Source organism: Lolium perenne, chromosome 3, assembly GCF_019359855.2.
Source record: "Lolium perenne isolate Kyuss_39 chromosome 3, Kyuss_2.0, whole genome shotgun sequence".
In the NCBI taxonomy this organism is placed as follows: Eukaryota; Viridiplantae; Streptophyta; class Magnoliopsida; order Poales; family Poaceae; genus Lolium; species Lolium perenne.
In genome coordinates, this window is record NC_067246.2 from 107129826 (window position 1) to 107141781 (window position 11956).

Consider the following 11956-nt stretch of genomic DNA (forward strand, 5'->3'; position numbering starts at 1 on the left):
TTGGGCCGCTGAAGATGCCCTTATGGTTACCTGAAAAAGTTGTCATGCTAGTTCTCTAAGTCAGTAAGCCTTCTACAAAAGAACTTCTCCATCCATATCTAAATTTATATCTATGATATTCTTTATGGGACGGTGGGAGTAGAAAATAATATGAGATACAAATAAAAATGAATAATGATATCGGAGTTTGCTTCCCTCAAACACAACAAGTACTCCTAAGCAAAAACTGATCAATGCACCTGGACACCGGTGAACCCGTTTTGTTTTGCAAATTTTCAAACTCAAATTCCAATGTCTCCAAACAATATGCGAAAATATGTATAGCTAGATATATATACATCTAAAATGTATGCCATCAAATTATTATTTTAAAATTACATTGTATTTTGGGCTACCCAAAAAAGACAATTTCCTGACAAAAGCATTTTTTTTACTTCTATATACCATTAAGAATTTGTTTTTTTATAGGCCAAAACAAAAGGCCTTTTCTTAAAAAACTTTACATTGATATATGAACCATGTATACTTATTTTTTTAATACTTTTGAGACTCAAAAGTTTCACTTTCAATTTTTTTAAATGGTAGCAATGTGGTCAGGTTCCATAAATTCGTGTTGTTAAGCAAGCCTTTACTGCTATTTAAATTTTTCTTCCACATTGAGCCATCTTATTTTTACTACTTCTTCCATTTCAAATATTTAACTCATCTTTGTCTAGATATGCATTATCTACATATTAAAATACATATAGATGCATGTTTATCTAGATAAAGTTAAGTCAATTAATTTGAAAAGACATGATTCAACTTTAGAGGCCAACTAGGCACGATAACTGAGGGTCATCTGCTTGTTTGTTCCCTGTCATTTTCAGACTATTGACCTTCCTTTCTTTTGGCAAGTCAACGTTTTGTCATGCTTTCTTTCGATATTTTTTTCTTGAAATGATTTTTTATTAAAAAAAGTTGAAATGGATTTTGATAATTTTTATAAAATATAACTCAATTCTCAAACTTTCATGGATTTTTAAAAAGTTTGGACTTATGGAATTTCAAGCATTCATCAGATTTAATCTTTTAAATCCTCCGACTGCATGAAACTTTAAAATTTAGACATACAAAAACAGATAAAGTCTGCATGATAGAAAGCAATCTGGGGCTACTTGCTATGTAGAAATGACATACTTCTAGTATGTGGACAAATGGAGGCCGAGTTACATGTAGCTCTTTATTTTCAAAAAAATCAGAAATCATATTTTTAAGTTTCAAAAAAATCAATTTTTTTTAGATGTAGCCAATGATGAAATCTACAAACATGCAAAATCTCAATGTGAAATTGTTAGTACTTTAGGCTACACAAAAATGACAAATGTGTGGATCTGAGAATAGTGAATAGTGCAAATTTCAAAAGTATAAAACCTGTCAGATGTTGTTATTTTTGTGTAGTCTACAATACAAATAATTTCACATTGAGATTTGCACATTCGTAGATTTCATCATTGTCTACATCCATGATTTTTTTTCCAGATTTTTTTGAAACTTCAAACTATGATTCCGATTTTTTGAAAATAAAGGGCTACATGCCTCCGTTTGCAGTTTTCGTGTTATTTCTACATACAAAAACAGACAGAGCTTCATTTTGTATATGCACTAGCCCGTGTTTCTGTTTAACATGTTCAGTTCAACTGCAATGTGCAGAAACTGAAATGCAATATGAGAAATAAGAAATCATTTTTCGAGAAAACACAGAGATCCTTTGCGCTTCATATCATTGAAATAAGAAATCTCAATGTGAACAACATAAGATTTCATCTATCTAAACTCAAAGTGAATCATAATGAGCTAGCATTTACTTCACATTGTGATAGGAAATATTGACTGGACTCAAAGCATTAGTGGTGACCAAATAAGACTATCAATTTGATCATAAAATATAATGTGGCATCAATATAAGCTCTGTTGATACAGTTTCCCAGAAAAATCGCCCATGGTTAATTTTCAGTGTGAAATAATCGCTATGTGCTGGGGAAATGCACTTTGGCTCATAGGAGCATATGCTCCCATTATGTAAATCCACATTTCAAAGTGTCAAAAAATTCTAAACAAAAATTTTACATGTATATCTAGACATTTTATTGGTACACAAGTTTTCAAAAAAAAATTATGTGGCACCTGTAAAAAAGACAAATTTTGATGTTGTAACACGACTACGTACAGTACATTTTTTTTTTGCCTTTTTTGTACACACCACACAAAATGTTGTTTTTCCACGAAAACTTGTGAACAAACATAGGATGTCACAATGTATACCAAAAAATTTATGTCAATTTTTTTTGACATTTATATAATTATTTTATTATTATTTTCTATAATGAGTGCATATGCACGCGTGTGCTAAAACGCCACCTCCTATGTGCTGCTGCCATTTAAGACTTCAACATAGTAGTGAAATAAGCGCACGTGCTGCTTGCTGGCGGTTTTGATCGCTTTTCGCAAATTATTGCTCGCTTGCCACAGTCCAGGGGTCCAGTCAATTCCCACGTGAGCCAATACAGCGCCGTGTCTGGACCAGTGACTGTGGATGATGCTCGGCCTTAAATCCGTACTAGTGATTGGGGCGCCCCATGGGGCACCTCCTCGCCGGCAAGGTGTAGTCCAATCAACGGCCCAAATATTTTCATCTAGTTCCGGTCAACTCAAGTCATCTTGAACACACAATAATCTCATATCAACGTGTTTTTCCTACCTCACCAATAACTGAGATTGAGGTTGCGCTTGGTTTCTGATTGATTTCCGTAATATGTAACTTAAAAACTTGTTTATAGCAATGATTACCAGAAAAGAACGTGAACATTTGATTTTTCTTGACGAAAATACAAAAAGTGGCTGATACATGTAACGATCGTTACACAGTTCACTTTACAAACAAGTTTGAAACGATGCTTGAACAAAAATAGTCCTTAACTCACAACCAGGTAGAAACCTTGTCATTGATACAAAGAGCAAACTAAGTATTGGTCGATATATGTAAAGTGAATTTGCAAATACTTAGTTCTAGAGTGAGTTCACTTTGGATGCATTGGTCGATGATACAAAGGGCAAACTAAGTATTTGCAAATTCTAAATAGGATTGGGGTCTAATGATACCATTCAGACATTCTGACTGCCTTGAAAGATCTTTAGTAACTAAATGAAGATATCCATTGCCGCATATATAAGATACCTGGTAAGGCAAAAGATCCCGTCCTCACTTGTCAATGGAGAGAATCACCGATGGTGGCATCTCCAGGCTCCAGGTGTGTCACTCAAGTCTAGCTCTGCCAATAACTGAAGATTTTGCCTTCTGTTAATTAGTATGAATCTGCACTCTCAACCAAGAAAGCATTAAAACAAATCTTTTTTCTACTGAAAGAAAAAGGCATTTACAAGTGAAATAAATATATTTGGGCATGTGTGTATAACCCATATTTGACGACTACCAAATGCTATGACCTGTATGCAGCTAACCAGGTTTTTTCTACGCAACAAGGAAGGGTGGATCTTTGTGTTCGGGAAGATGATGTACTGTCAATCCCCGATGTAAGAAAGGTTATAATCTTTTGCTTAAGAAATAGTTACAAAGCAAGCTGATTGCAAATGGACGTTTTTAATAAGCTAATCCAGTGATTTTTGCAGCTCTGGAAAAATAATCAAATTGCAAACAAAAGGGTGGTAAATTGTCAAATCCCCTGAAAGCATAGCAAGAGGTCATTTAGTCAGCACGAAAGTGGGTCAAAACAACACATCCATAGCATTCCTGCATCAGCGAGATGGTTGTAGGAAACCAGAATAATGTGAATCATTTTTAATACCAGTGTTGGGACCTATCGACAATTTTTCCTAAGAACAAATCCCGACTGGAGCCTTGGCCCTCCTAACCGTCCATTTACCAATGAAGCAGTAGGCAATATCTATATAATGGTATAAAGGATCTGTTGGCAGAATTTCTTACCAGCATTGTCAAAATTGCATCTCTTCTTACCCCGAGCAAAGGTCCTATTGCTGAAGCTTCAGAACAGGAAAAGCATAACACCCCTTATGCTAGCAGAGTTTATCAACAACATTGCTAGCCGGTCGATGCCAATGCCCTATAAGTTCAAAGGTTCCACACAATTATTTCGCACAAGCCACATAATTTAATAATAAATGACAAATAGTTGAGTGAAAACTTGCTAGAGATAAAATTACACCACGAGAAAAAACAATTGCAGACAATTTTAAGGATCATACCATTCCAGAAGAAGGTGGCATCCCCATATTCCAAAGAAGTCAGGAAATATTAATCCAAGGAAACTTCATACGAATACTCGTCACCACTCCCTTATCCTTGGCAAATTTAACCTTCTTACCCATTGCAGCACGTTTAGCTTTGCGCTGTTTTATTTGATTTTCAAAACGACTTCTCATGTGATCTTTACAATCTAGAATAGTGAAACAAGTTGATACACAACTGGAGACATGGATGTACATCAATTAGATACACGCCTACACCAAACATGCCTTGTTATTCAGGAGTATACTTTCTCTATGGTGCACCTTATATATTTTCCATTACAAATGTTCTATGTGTACAAAAGTTTGGGGAAATTTAGAAACAGTGAGGGACTTACGGATCAACATTCCATTTAATAGAATAAAGTTCTTCTCACTCAAGAATACTTCTGTGCTAACGTGAAGGAGAATAATATGCAATCTCAAAAATGAAACATAATGCAGTGCGTATCAAAATCGATGGAAAGTCATGCAAATGGTGTAAGAAGGGATCATTTTAATAGAATATCATTAGATTTATTCCAAGGATACATTTGTATTGTATGCCACTGAAAACTGATCCAAACACTCCCACCATTGCCATTAAGTCAATTCTATCATTCTTTTTCACCACATACTCCTGAAATATCAAGGAGAAAATTTGATATCAACAAACAAGCGATCAAATAATTTTTAGACGGAAATATAAAAAAACTAAACTGAAGTTGTCAGTTTTCATTTCATACAAAGGTTGTTACTCGCCGAACATGTGACAGGTAGTACATTATACTGACAAAAAAAAACTCATGGAATAACCCATGCACCTTGGACAGTGGCCTTACAGTTTGCCTAGATCCACCCCAAATTTGGTGATGAAACAGTTATCTTGCCAGCGACATGAGAGATTGCTTCTATTGCTCCTTTCTAACCACATTTAAGAAAAATATAGGGAAAGTCACTGCGAAGAACAAATTCAGAAAATGAACTCATATCCATGGTTATAATGAAATAAACTCTGATCCAATGGAACACTCACACTGGATTGCTGTTTGAAATCACCTTTCCCCATTGTTCAGTTTGCTCCATAGCTGGAGAGCTGGAGATCACACGGCAAACACAAGAACTGAAACATTACTGCAGCCATGCTACTCTTCTACAATCAGATAAAGGTACCAGATATCGTTGTACCTCTTTGGCTGCAGCTGAGGAGGAGCCCGGGCGTTGGATGAACGTTGATAGCTACCTTGACAAGGTCAATCTGCTTTTGTGCGGCCATCTCTGGGTTTCCACATCTGAATCCTAGAACCAAATTCCTAGAAGTGGTCAGCATAAGATCCAAGGCCGAAAATATACGCCAAGAAACAAAAAATGTAGACACTACAATCCAGAATCGGGACATCTATTGGCTGCTCCCTTCGAGGCCGAGGAGCTCGATACCGCCTGGTTCTCCATGCAGCCCTCGTGCTCCGCCTCCGCCATGGCTCCCATCTACCACTGCCTCATCACCGCGGCACCCTAGCAGGACAAAATCGCCCTTGCGAAGGCGATGAGGCCGGGGAGGTAGAGGGCGGCGACGACAAAAGCGGTGAGGTGGGTAGGCGTAGCTTGGCCGGCGGGCATGGGGGGGGGCTGCACTGACCACCGCTCGCCATTCCCCGCCGCCGGCTGCAGGCTCGTCGTGCTACTTCCGATAGCCGCTGCCGGTAGGAAGAGATGGACGAGAAAGAAAACAGGGTTGGAGTACCAAAGTTCCCCGCCGCCAGCTGCAGGCTCGTCGTGCTACTTCCGATAGCCGCCGCCGGCAGGAAGAGAGGGACGGGAAAGAAAACAGGATTCGGGAGGTGGAGTACCAAAGTTCCCCGCCGCCGGCTGCAGGCTACTCGTGCTACTTCCGATAGCCGCCGCCGGCAGGAAGAGAGGGACGGGAAAGAAAACAGGGTTCGGGAGGTGGAGTACCAAAGTTCCCCGCCGCCGGCTGCAGGCTCCTCGTGCTACTTCCGATAGCCGCCGCCGGCAGGATGAGAGGGACGGGAAAGAAAACAGGGTTCGGGAGGTGGAGTACCAAAGTTCCCCGCCGCCGGCTGCATGCTCCTCATGGTACTTCCGATAGCAGCCGCTGGCAGGATGAGAGGGACGGGAAAGAAAACAGGGTTCGGGAGGTGGAGTACCAGGAATTCCGGAGTACCAAAGAAAACAGGGTCGCTCGTGCGCAGTACAAATCGACGACACAGTAGTACAAGAAGTCACAAAGGGGTCTTTTTTTTGCGCGGCACAGACCAAAAAGGTCCTTTTCCATGGCAGATGGGTCTTTTAGCGTACGGCTCGATAAGTTCAGGCAAACTATGGTTTTTAGCGAAGAAACAATGAGATTTTCTACGGGAGTTATTTTTCTCCTCATCTCAAAGCAACGTTTATGCCAATGAGTGGACAAGGTACGTAGTATCTTCCGGTGTATATATAGGCCACAGTGCATGGGAGGCGAAACATCTGTACTGCTTCGACGCACTGCCTAAGCCAACTTCAGCCTATTCAACTACTGATATACACATAGAAGTAGAACTCGCGCACTTCCACCGCAGATATCAAGATCAATCGTCCAGGATGAGCAGAGTACTAGTGATTGGCGGTACGGGGAACATCGGGCGGCACCTCGTGATGGGGAGCCTCAACGCCGGCCACCCGACGACAGTGCTCGTCCGCCCGGCCACCGTCTCCTCCGACTCCGACAAGGCGAAGTTTTTGAACTCCCTCAAGGCCCGCGGAGCCAGCGTTGTTTACGTACGCAGTACTAGATATCACCTCTTAATTAGCCTTCTACGTATCAGTTTGGGCTTTTGATTAAGAAAACAAACTCTTCGTGATTTATTGCATTCCGTTAAGTTCAGGAAAATTGATTTGCGCACGCAGGGGGACATGAACGACCATGGGAACTTGGTGGAGGCGATCAAGCAGCACGGCGAGGTGGTGATCTCCGCCGTCGGACACGGCAGACCGGAGGAGCTGGACGGCCAGCTCAAGATCCTCGAAGCGATAAAGAAGGCTGGAACTGTCAAGGTACATGCACACGTGTAGAAGCTTCTTCCTGTGCGATGAAGGAATTTGTTTTCCAAAAGTACGATAAAAAATGTTTAAGTTTTGTCTATAAGTTCCTGAGCTCTGATTCTCTGAAGTGTGAAACAATCTAGATCGATCCTCACCCCACTAAAACCAGTTTTTACAATGACTTGTGTGTTGGTGGTAGTTTTGCGTACCATACATAGCTATAGTGAAGAAAACATAAAACGTCAAGAATAGAAAAAATGATTGAAGTTTTTTTATTTTAGGAAACTCCGCCATTCGAAAATTTCTAAACTTTATGGGCTACATTTTTTTCAAAATCTCATACCAAAATTTTAAAATGATTTCTGCAAGAAAATTATGGAAAATAAGAGGTTACATTTAAAAATAGGAAAAGTAATGAAAATATGTGATTTTCAAATGGAAAGATTATAAAGAAGGATATATATTTTAAAAATTAATTAAGTCAATGTATTTTCTGTTGTAATTACAGATGTTATGCATTCATGAGAGTTTTACTTTTCCCTTCTAAATTTTTGTCTCTGTATGTTGCAAAATTGTTTTGATATTCTCTCTAGTAGGTTCTTATGCACGTTGAGTCACCGCCATGTAGTCTGAACCGCTTTCTGCGAGGCAAGATTCCAAATTGGTGTATATAGACACTCACAAGATTTTTTTTAAAGTCCGATATTATAGGCGAGGGATAAACTTTAATTTTGGCAATATAGGATTTTGCAAGGTTTTCATGCGATTGGCTAGCTTGACAGCCCATTACCTTTTCATTTTGTTTTAGTTATGTGTTGGATATCTGAAACTCTGAACTGACAAAGCACTGCAGCGTTTTGTGCCATCTGAATTCGGCTGTGACGTGGAGCACGCCGAACGGACTCTTGAGCCAGCGAAGAGCATGATAAAATCCAAGCTTCGAGTTCGAGAAGCCATCAGAGCCGCAGGGATTCCTCACACTATTGTCTGTAGCTACTGGGCTATTGGCTTGTTGCTGTCTGCACTAGCCAACTCCGGAGGAGATGGCCCTCTGTCCACCGGCGTGATCTTTGGTGATGAAAATTCACGAGGTAAGGCAACCTCCACGTCATATTGGGATTCACATGTAGTTCCATGGAGCAAACATTCACATCACAAATCTTTGTCTGAATTATCTCAACAAATTTTTGTTCTACATATATGCATATCTATCGAGACACTTATTTTTAAATAGAGGAAGTAGTACATTTTTCAAGCAGACGCAAAATATTCGGCATACGACGAGAAAAACAATGTCCAGTTAATTAGAAAACACGTATGAACAGTCACATTGAACACCACAATGAACATGACAAGCTTGACAGCCCATCGGACACCAGCGGCCAACCTACCTGCTGACAACAACAAAAAAGAGCTTTGTGCACAAGAAAAGCGGCCGCATAGGTTGCATTCATGCATCTTTATTGTGACTAATCCTCAGCTAGCGAGTCCAAGTTCACTGAAAATGACAAGTTACTATGTGATTAAGGAGAAATGACTTTGTTCCGTGCATGAAACTACTATGTTTTGTTGCATTTTAATACGTCTCGGATATCTGAAACACGGCGAAACTTAATAATATTTGGAAGCACGAATCTGAAAACAATAAATAGTGTAAATCCGATGATAACCACATGTACAAAACCTCTTGTGCAGTGGCGGAGCATGACCGTCAAACCAGACCAGGCCAATTCCCCTAAGATAGGACGGATCAACAGTGCAATATGTACTCATATCTTTTTTTTATGGCCTCAAGGTATTGTTTAAAAAGGCAAGTAACTTGGAAAGGCCGACCCATAACCCAGGATAGCCTCCATGAGGCGCCCCTGCTACGACAATCGCCTCTTATTGCTACGATCCTCTGAAGTAACACAAGTCATTCTATGACCCCACCTTGCACATTCCGTCGTTACCTCCACGTAGCCATCAACGAAACTACCTCTAAATTTTCCCTCCGTCCAGATCCATCTCCAATGTGATGGCCAAGAGGGAACATAACACTGAGAAACCCCATTGTCTGATATGGGGTTTGTCCTACAACATTCTTACTGGGGATGAAAACTATAACCATGAACCTTTGAACAAGGTAATGGAATCTTCTTGCTATCGTTGTTGGCTCTACTAGCAAATCGCCTCTCCCAAGCCGGCAACCGCCCCACCAACATGTCTTCCATCATGCTAGATATGGTGGTGGTGGTTGTGGTCGTGTGGGGATGGGGTGGGGCTTTCCAACATGCCCATATCTTCCAGATCTAGACCACTCGATCTAGCATTTCAGTGACGCCTCTTATCGTGAGATCGAGTGAGCATGCCCCAAAGTTGATATTATAAGATGCAACATACTAGGCCAATGTGTATAGTTCGTCACGAGGAGTTGAAGATATTGCATTTAGAGGGTGCCATCCCAACCGATGGGTCATGTTGCTCCGATCCACACCATGTTGCCACTTCGCTGGGAGTGGGGAGCTACAGTGCTCCACCCTGGCGTCAAGACGGATCCACCATACGAGGAGCAAGCTCAAGCCCCATCATCCTCCACATGGCTACCTCGATAACGTCATTTGGAGCGCATGACAAGGTAAAGGGGAGGGGGGGATGGAAGCTAGGGTTTGTTCAACACGAACCGCTTGGGAGACTACGCGGGGACATGTGTTCCTAAGTATTTGCTTGGCTTTGAAAAAAATAACACATCGCTACGTCATTGACATACAGGGTCCACTGCAATTTTTACTAAAATTATAGGATATTTTCAAAGCCAAAAAAGTACATAGGTTTATTTACAAATATATAGATTTTTTATTTATTTATGTAGCCTCTAATCTATCTATTGCTTTTTCAGCAATCTTTGTAGACGAGAGGGATATGAGCTCCTTGGTTATAAGAGCCGTGGAGGACCCGCGAACGCTTGACAAGGTCATGTATGTGCGCCCGCCTACGAACATATGTTCCTTCGCCAAGCTCGTTCATATGGTGGAGAAGAAAACCGGCAGGACACTTAAAAGGCACTATGTGTCCGAGCAGGAGATCGCCAAGAAAATCCAAGGTAACCTCCAATCCATGCAACAAGTGAAATTAATTGGGTGTATATGTCGCACAAATTGCTGTCTAATTAACTGATCATTGCCGTATCCGTGGCGCGCGAATGCAGAGGCTCCGTTCCCTCTCAATTTTCAGCTCGCAATGGTGCACTCGACGCTGGTGCACGCAGGGGCATGCGAGGGTGCCATCGACCCAGCCGTCGGGGTGGAGGCGACAAGGCTGTACCCAGACGTAAAATACGTCACAATGGAGGGGTACCTTGATAGTTTGTGTATAATATGATTGTTCATTTGCACGACTGTTGGGTTGTACTGTAATATGCATCTATCGAGTAGTCTCGGAATAATAAAAGTTTTCACCTTATATAAAATATGTTACTAGGTTTTTAAACATAAGGCACAAAGTGCCCAGCTTTAAATTAATAAAGCCACACGGTCCTATAAATATGTTACTAGGTGCAGGTTCGCCCTATAAGAATATCTTACATTTGTCTGAATTTATGTTTAGATATATTCAAATTTAAATAAATTGAAAAAACTTCCTTAATGAAACGAGTGAGTAGTAAGTTTAGTATATATACTGTAGTACGCATCATCTGTCTATTGTTTTGAAACAAGGTAACAGATTTCCATTTCCACTAAATAAGAGCATTACCAATTAACTAAAGAAATACTTGGGAAAAAGCGAGATTACAACACTCCCAAAGACGGCCATCATGGAACATGATAGTCCATAGGGACTAACCGGCCGATCTAGCTATCTATACAAACTTGCACATCAGGTTGAGAAGGAAACATCCGTAGGGATAGCTCGTAAGAACATCTCCATGGGCGCGCCCCATAATGGCTCTGATAGTGATTTGAGGGACGGGAGCAAAAATAGGCTTATACATGCGTGTTCCAAATAGCATCGGTGTTTTTCCGAGCCAAATAGAAGCGTCGACAACCCCGTGCCGGCCCCTTGGCCGAGGGCGCGAATCGGGTGCGCCGGCGTCTCGCGAGCCGGAAAATTTTGGGCGTGAGAGCCGCATGTCAGCCACACATCCCAAAAGTCGACGCCAGCGGGGAGTGACGGGGCCGACGCGTCAAAGACACATTCAACTTTAACATAACCGTCGCCTACCTCACGACGGAAGTTATTGGCGCGCAGCGGCGGTGCAGTTTCCGCAGACGCGCAGCGAACCGTCCCGTCGCGCCTAGCTCTCCGTGTCGGCGTTAATGAGCGCCACCGCTCCCCCGCCTCCCTCCGGCCTATAAAAAGGGCGCTCACGCATCGTCCCTCCCACACAAACCATAGCGCATCTCTCCCCAACCCTAGCCGCCACCATCTGAAGAGACGACGCCATGTCTGGTAGAGGCCGAGGTCGCGGCCGTGGTCGTGGTCGTGGCCGCAGCAGAGCTGCACGCTCGTTGTCGCCTGCGACGTCATTGTCTTCATCGTCAGACCTGCAGGAGGAGGAGCGGCAAATGCTGTTCGAGTTCGTTGTCGTCCTCAAGGGCGACCCACTCGGTATCCAAAGGCTGCCGGACAAGTTCGCCGACTTCATCGCCGG

The 11956-nt window shown here is 41.8% G+C and overlaps 1 protein-coding gene and 1 long non-coding RNA gene across 17 annotated transcripts; one reads left to right on the forward strand and one right to left on the reverse strand.

The window, feature by feature from the left end:
• Positions 1-2825: 2825 nt before the first annotated feature.
• Positions 2826-6561, reverse strand: LOC127342100 (uncharacterized). 16 transcript variants are annotated; one of them, XR_007876216.2, is made up of 6 exons: positions 5473-6557; positions 5321-5380; positions 5127-5242; positions 4837-4924; positions 4644-4694; positions 2826-4518 (listed from the first exon to the last, which is right to left on the reverse strand). It is a non-coding gene; the product is annotated as an uncharacterized lncRNA (long non-coding RNA). The 16 variants fall into 16 exon arrangements; XR_007876213.2 differs by having other exon boundaries at positions 4644-4924; positions 5473-6561; XR_011755189.1 differs by having other exon boundaries at positions 2826-4694; positions 5109-5242; positions 5473-6559.
• A 200-nt stretch (positions 6562-6761) lies between these two features.
• LOC127342099 (phenylcoumaran benzylic ether reductase PT1) lies at positions 6762-10848 on the forward strand. The gene is made up of 5 exons (XM_051368040.2): positions 6762-7062; positions 7192-7338; positions 8180-8417; positions 10205-10408; positions 10514-10848. The coding sequence occupies exons 1-5, from the start codon at positions 6886-6888 to the stop codon at positions 10684-10686; spliced, it is 939 nt and encodes a 312-aa protein (XP_051224000.1). The 5' UTR covers positions 6762-6885; the 3' UTR covers positions 10687-10848.
• The last annotated feature ends 1108 nt before the right edge of the window (positions 10849-11956 follow it).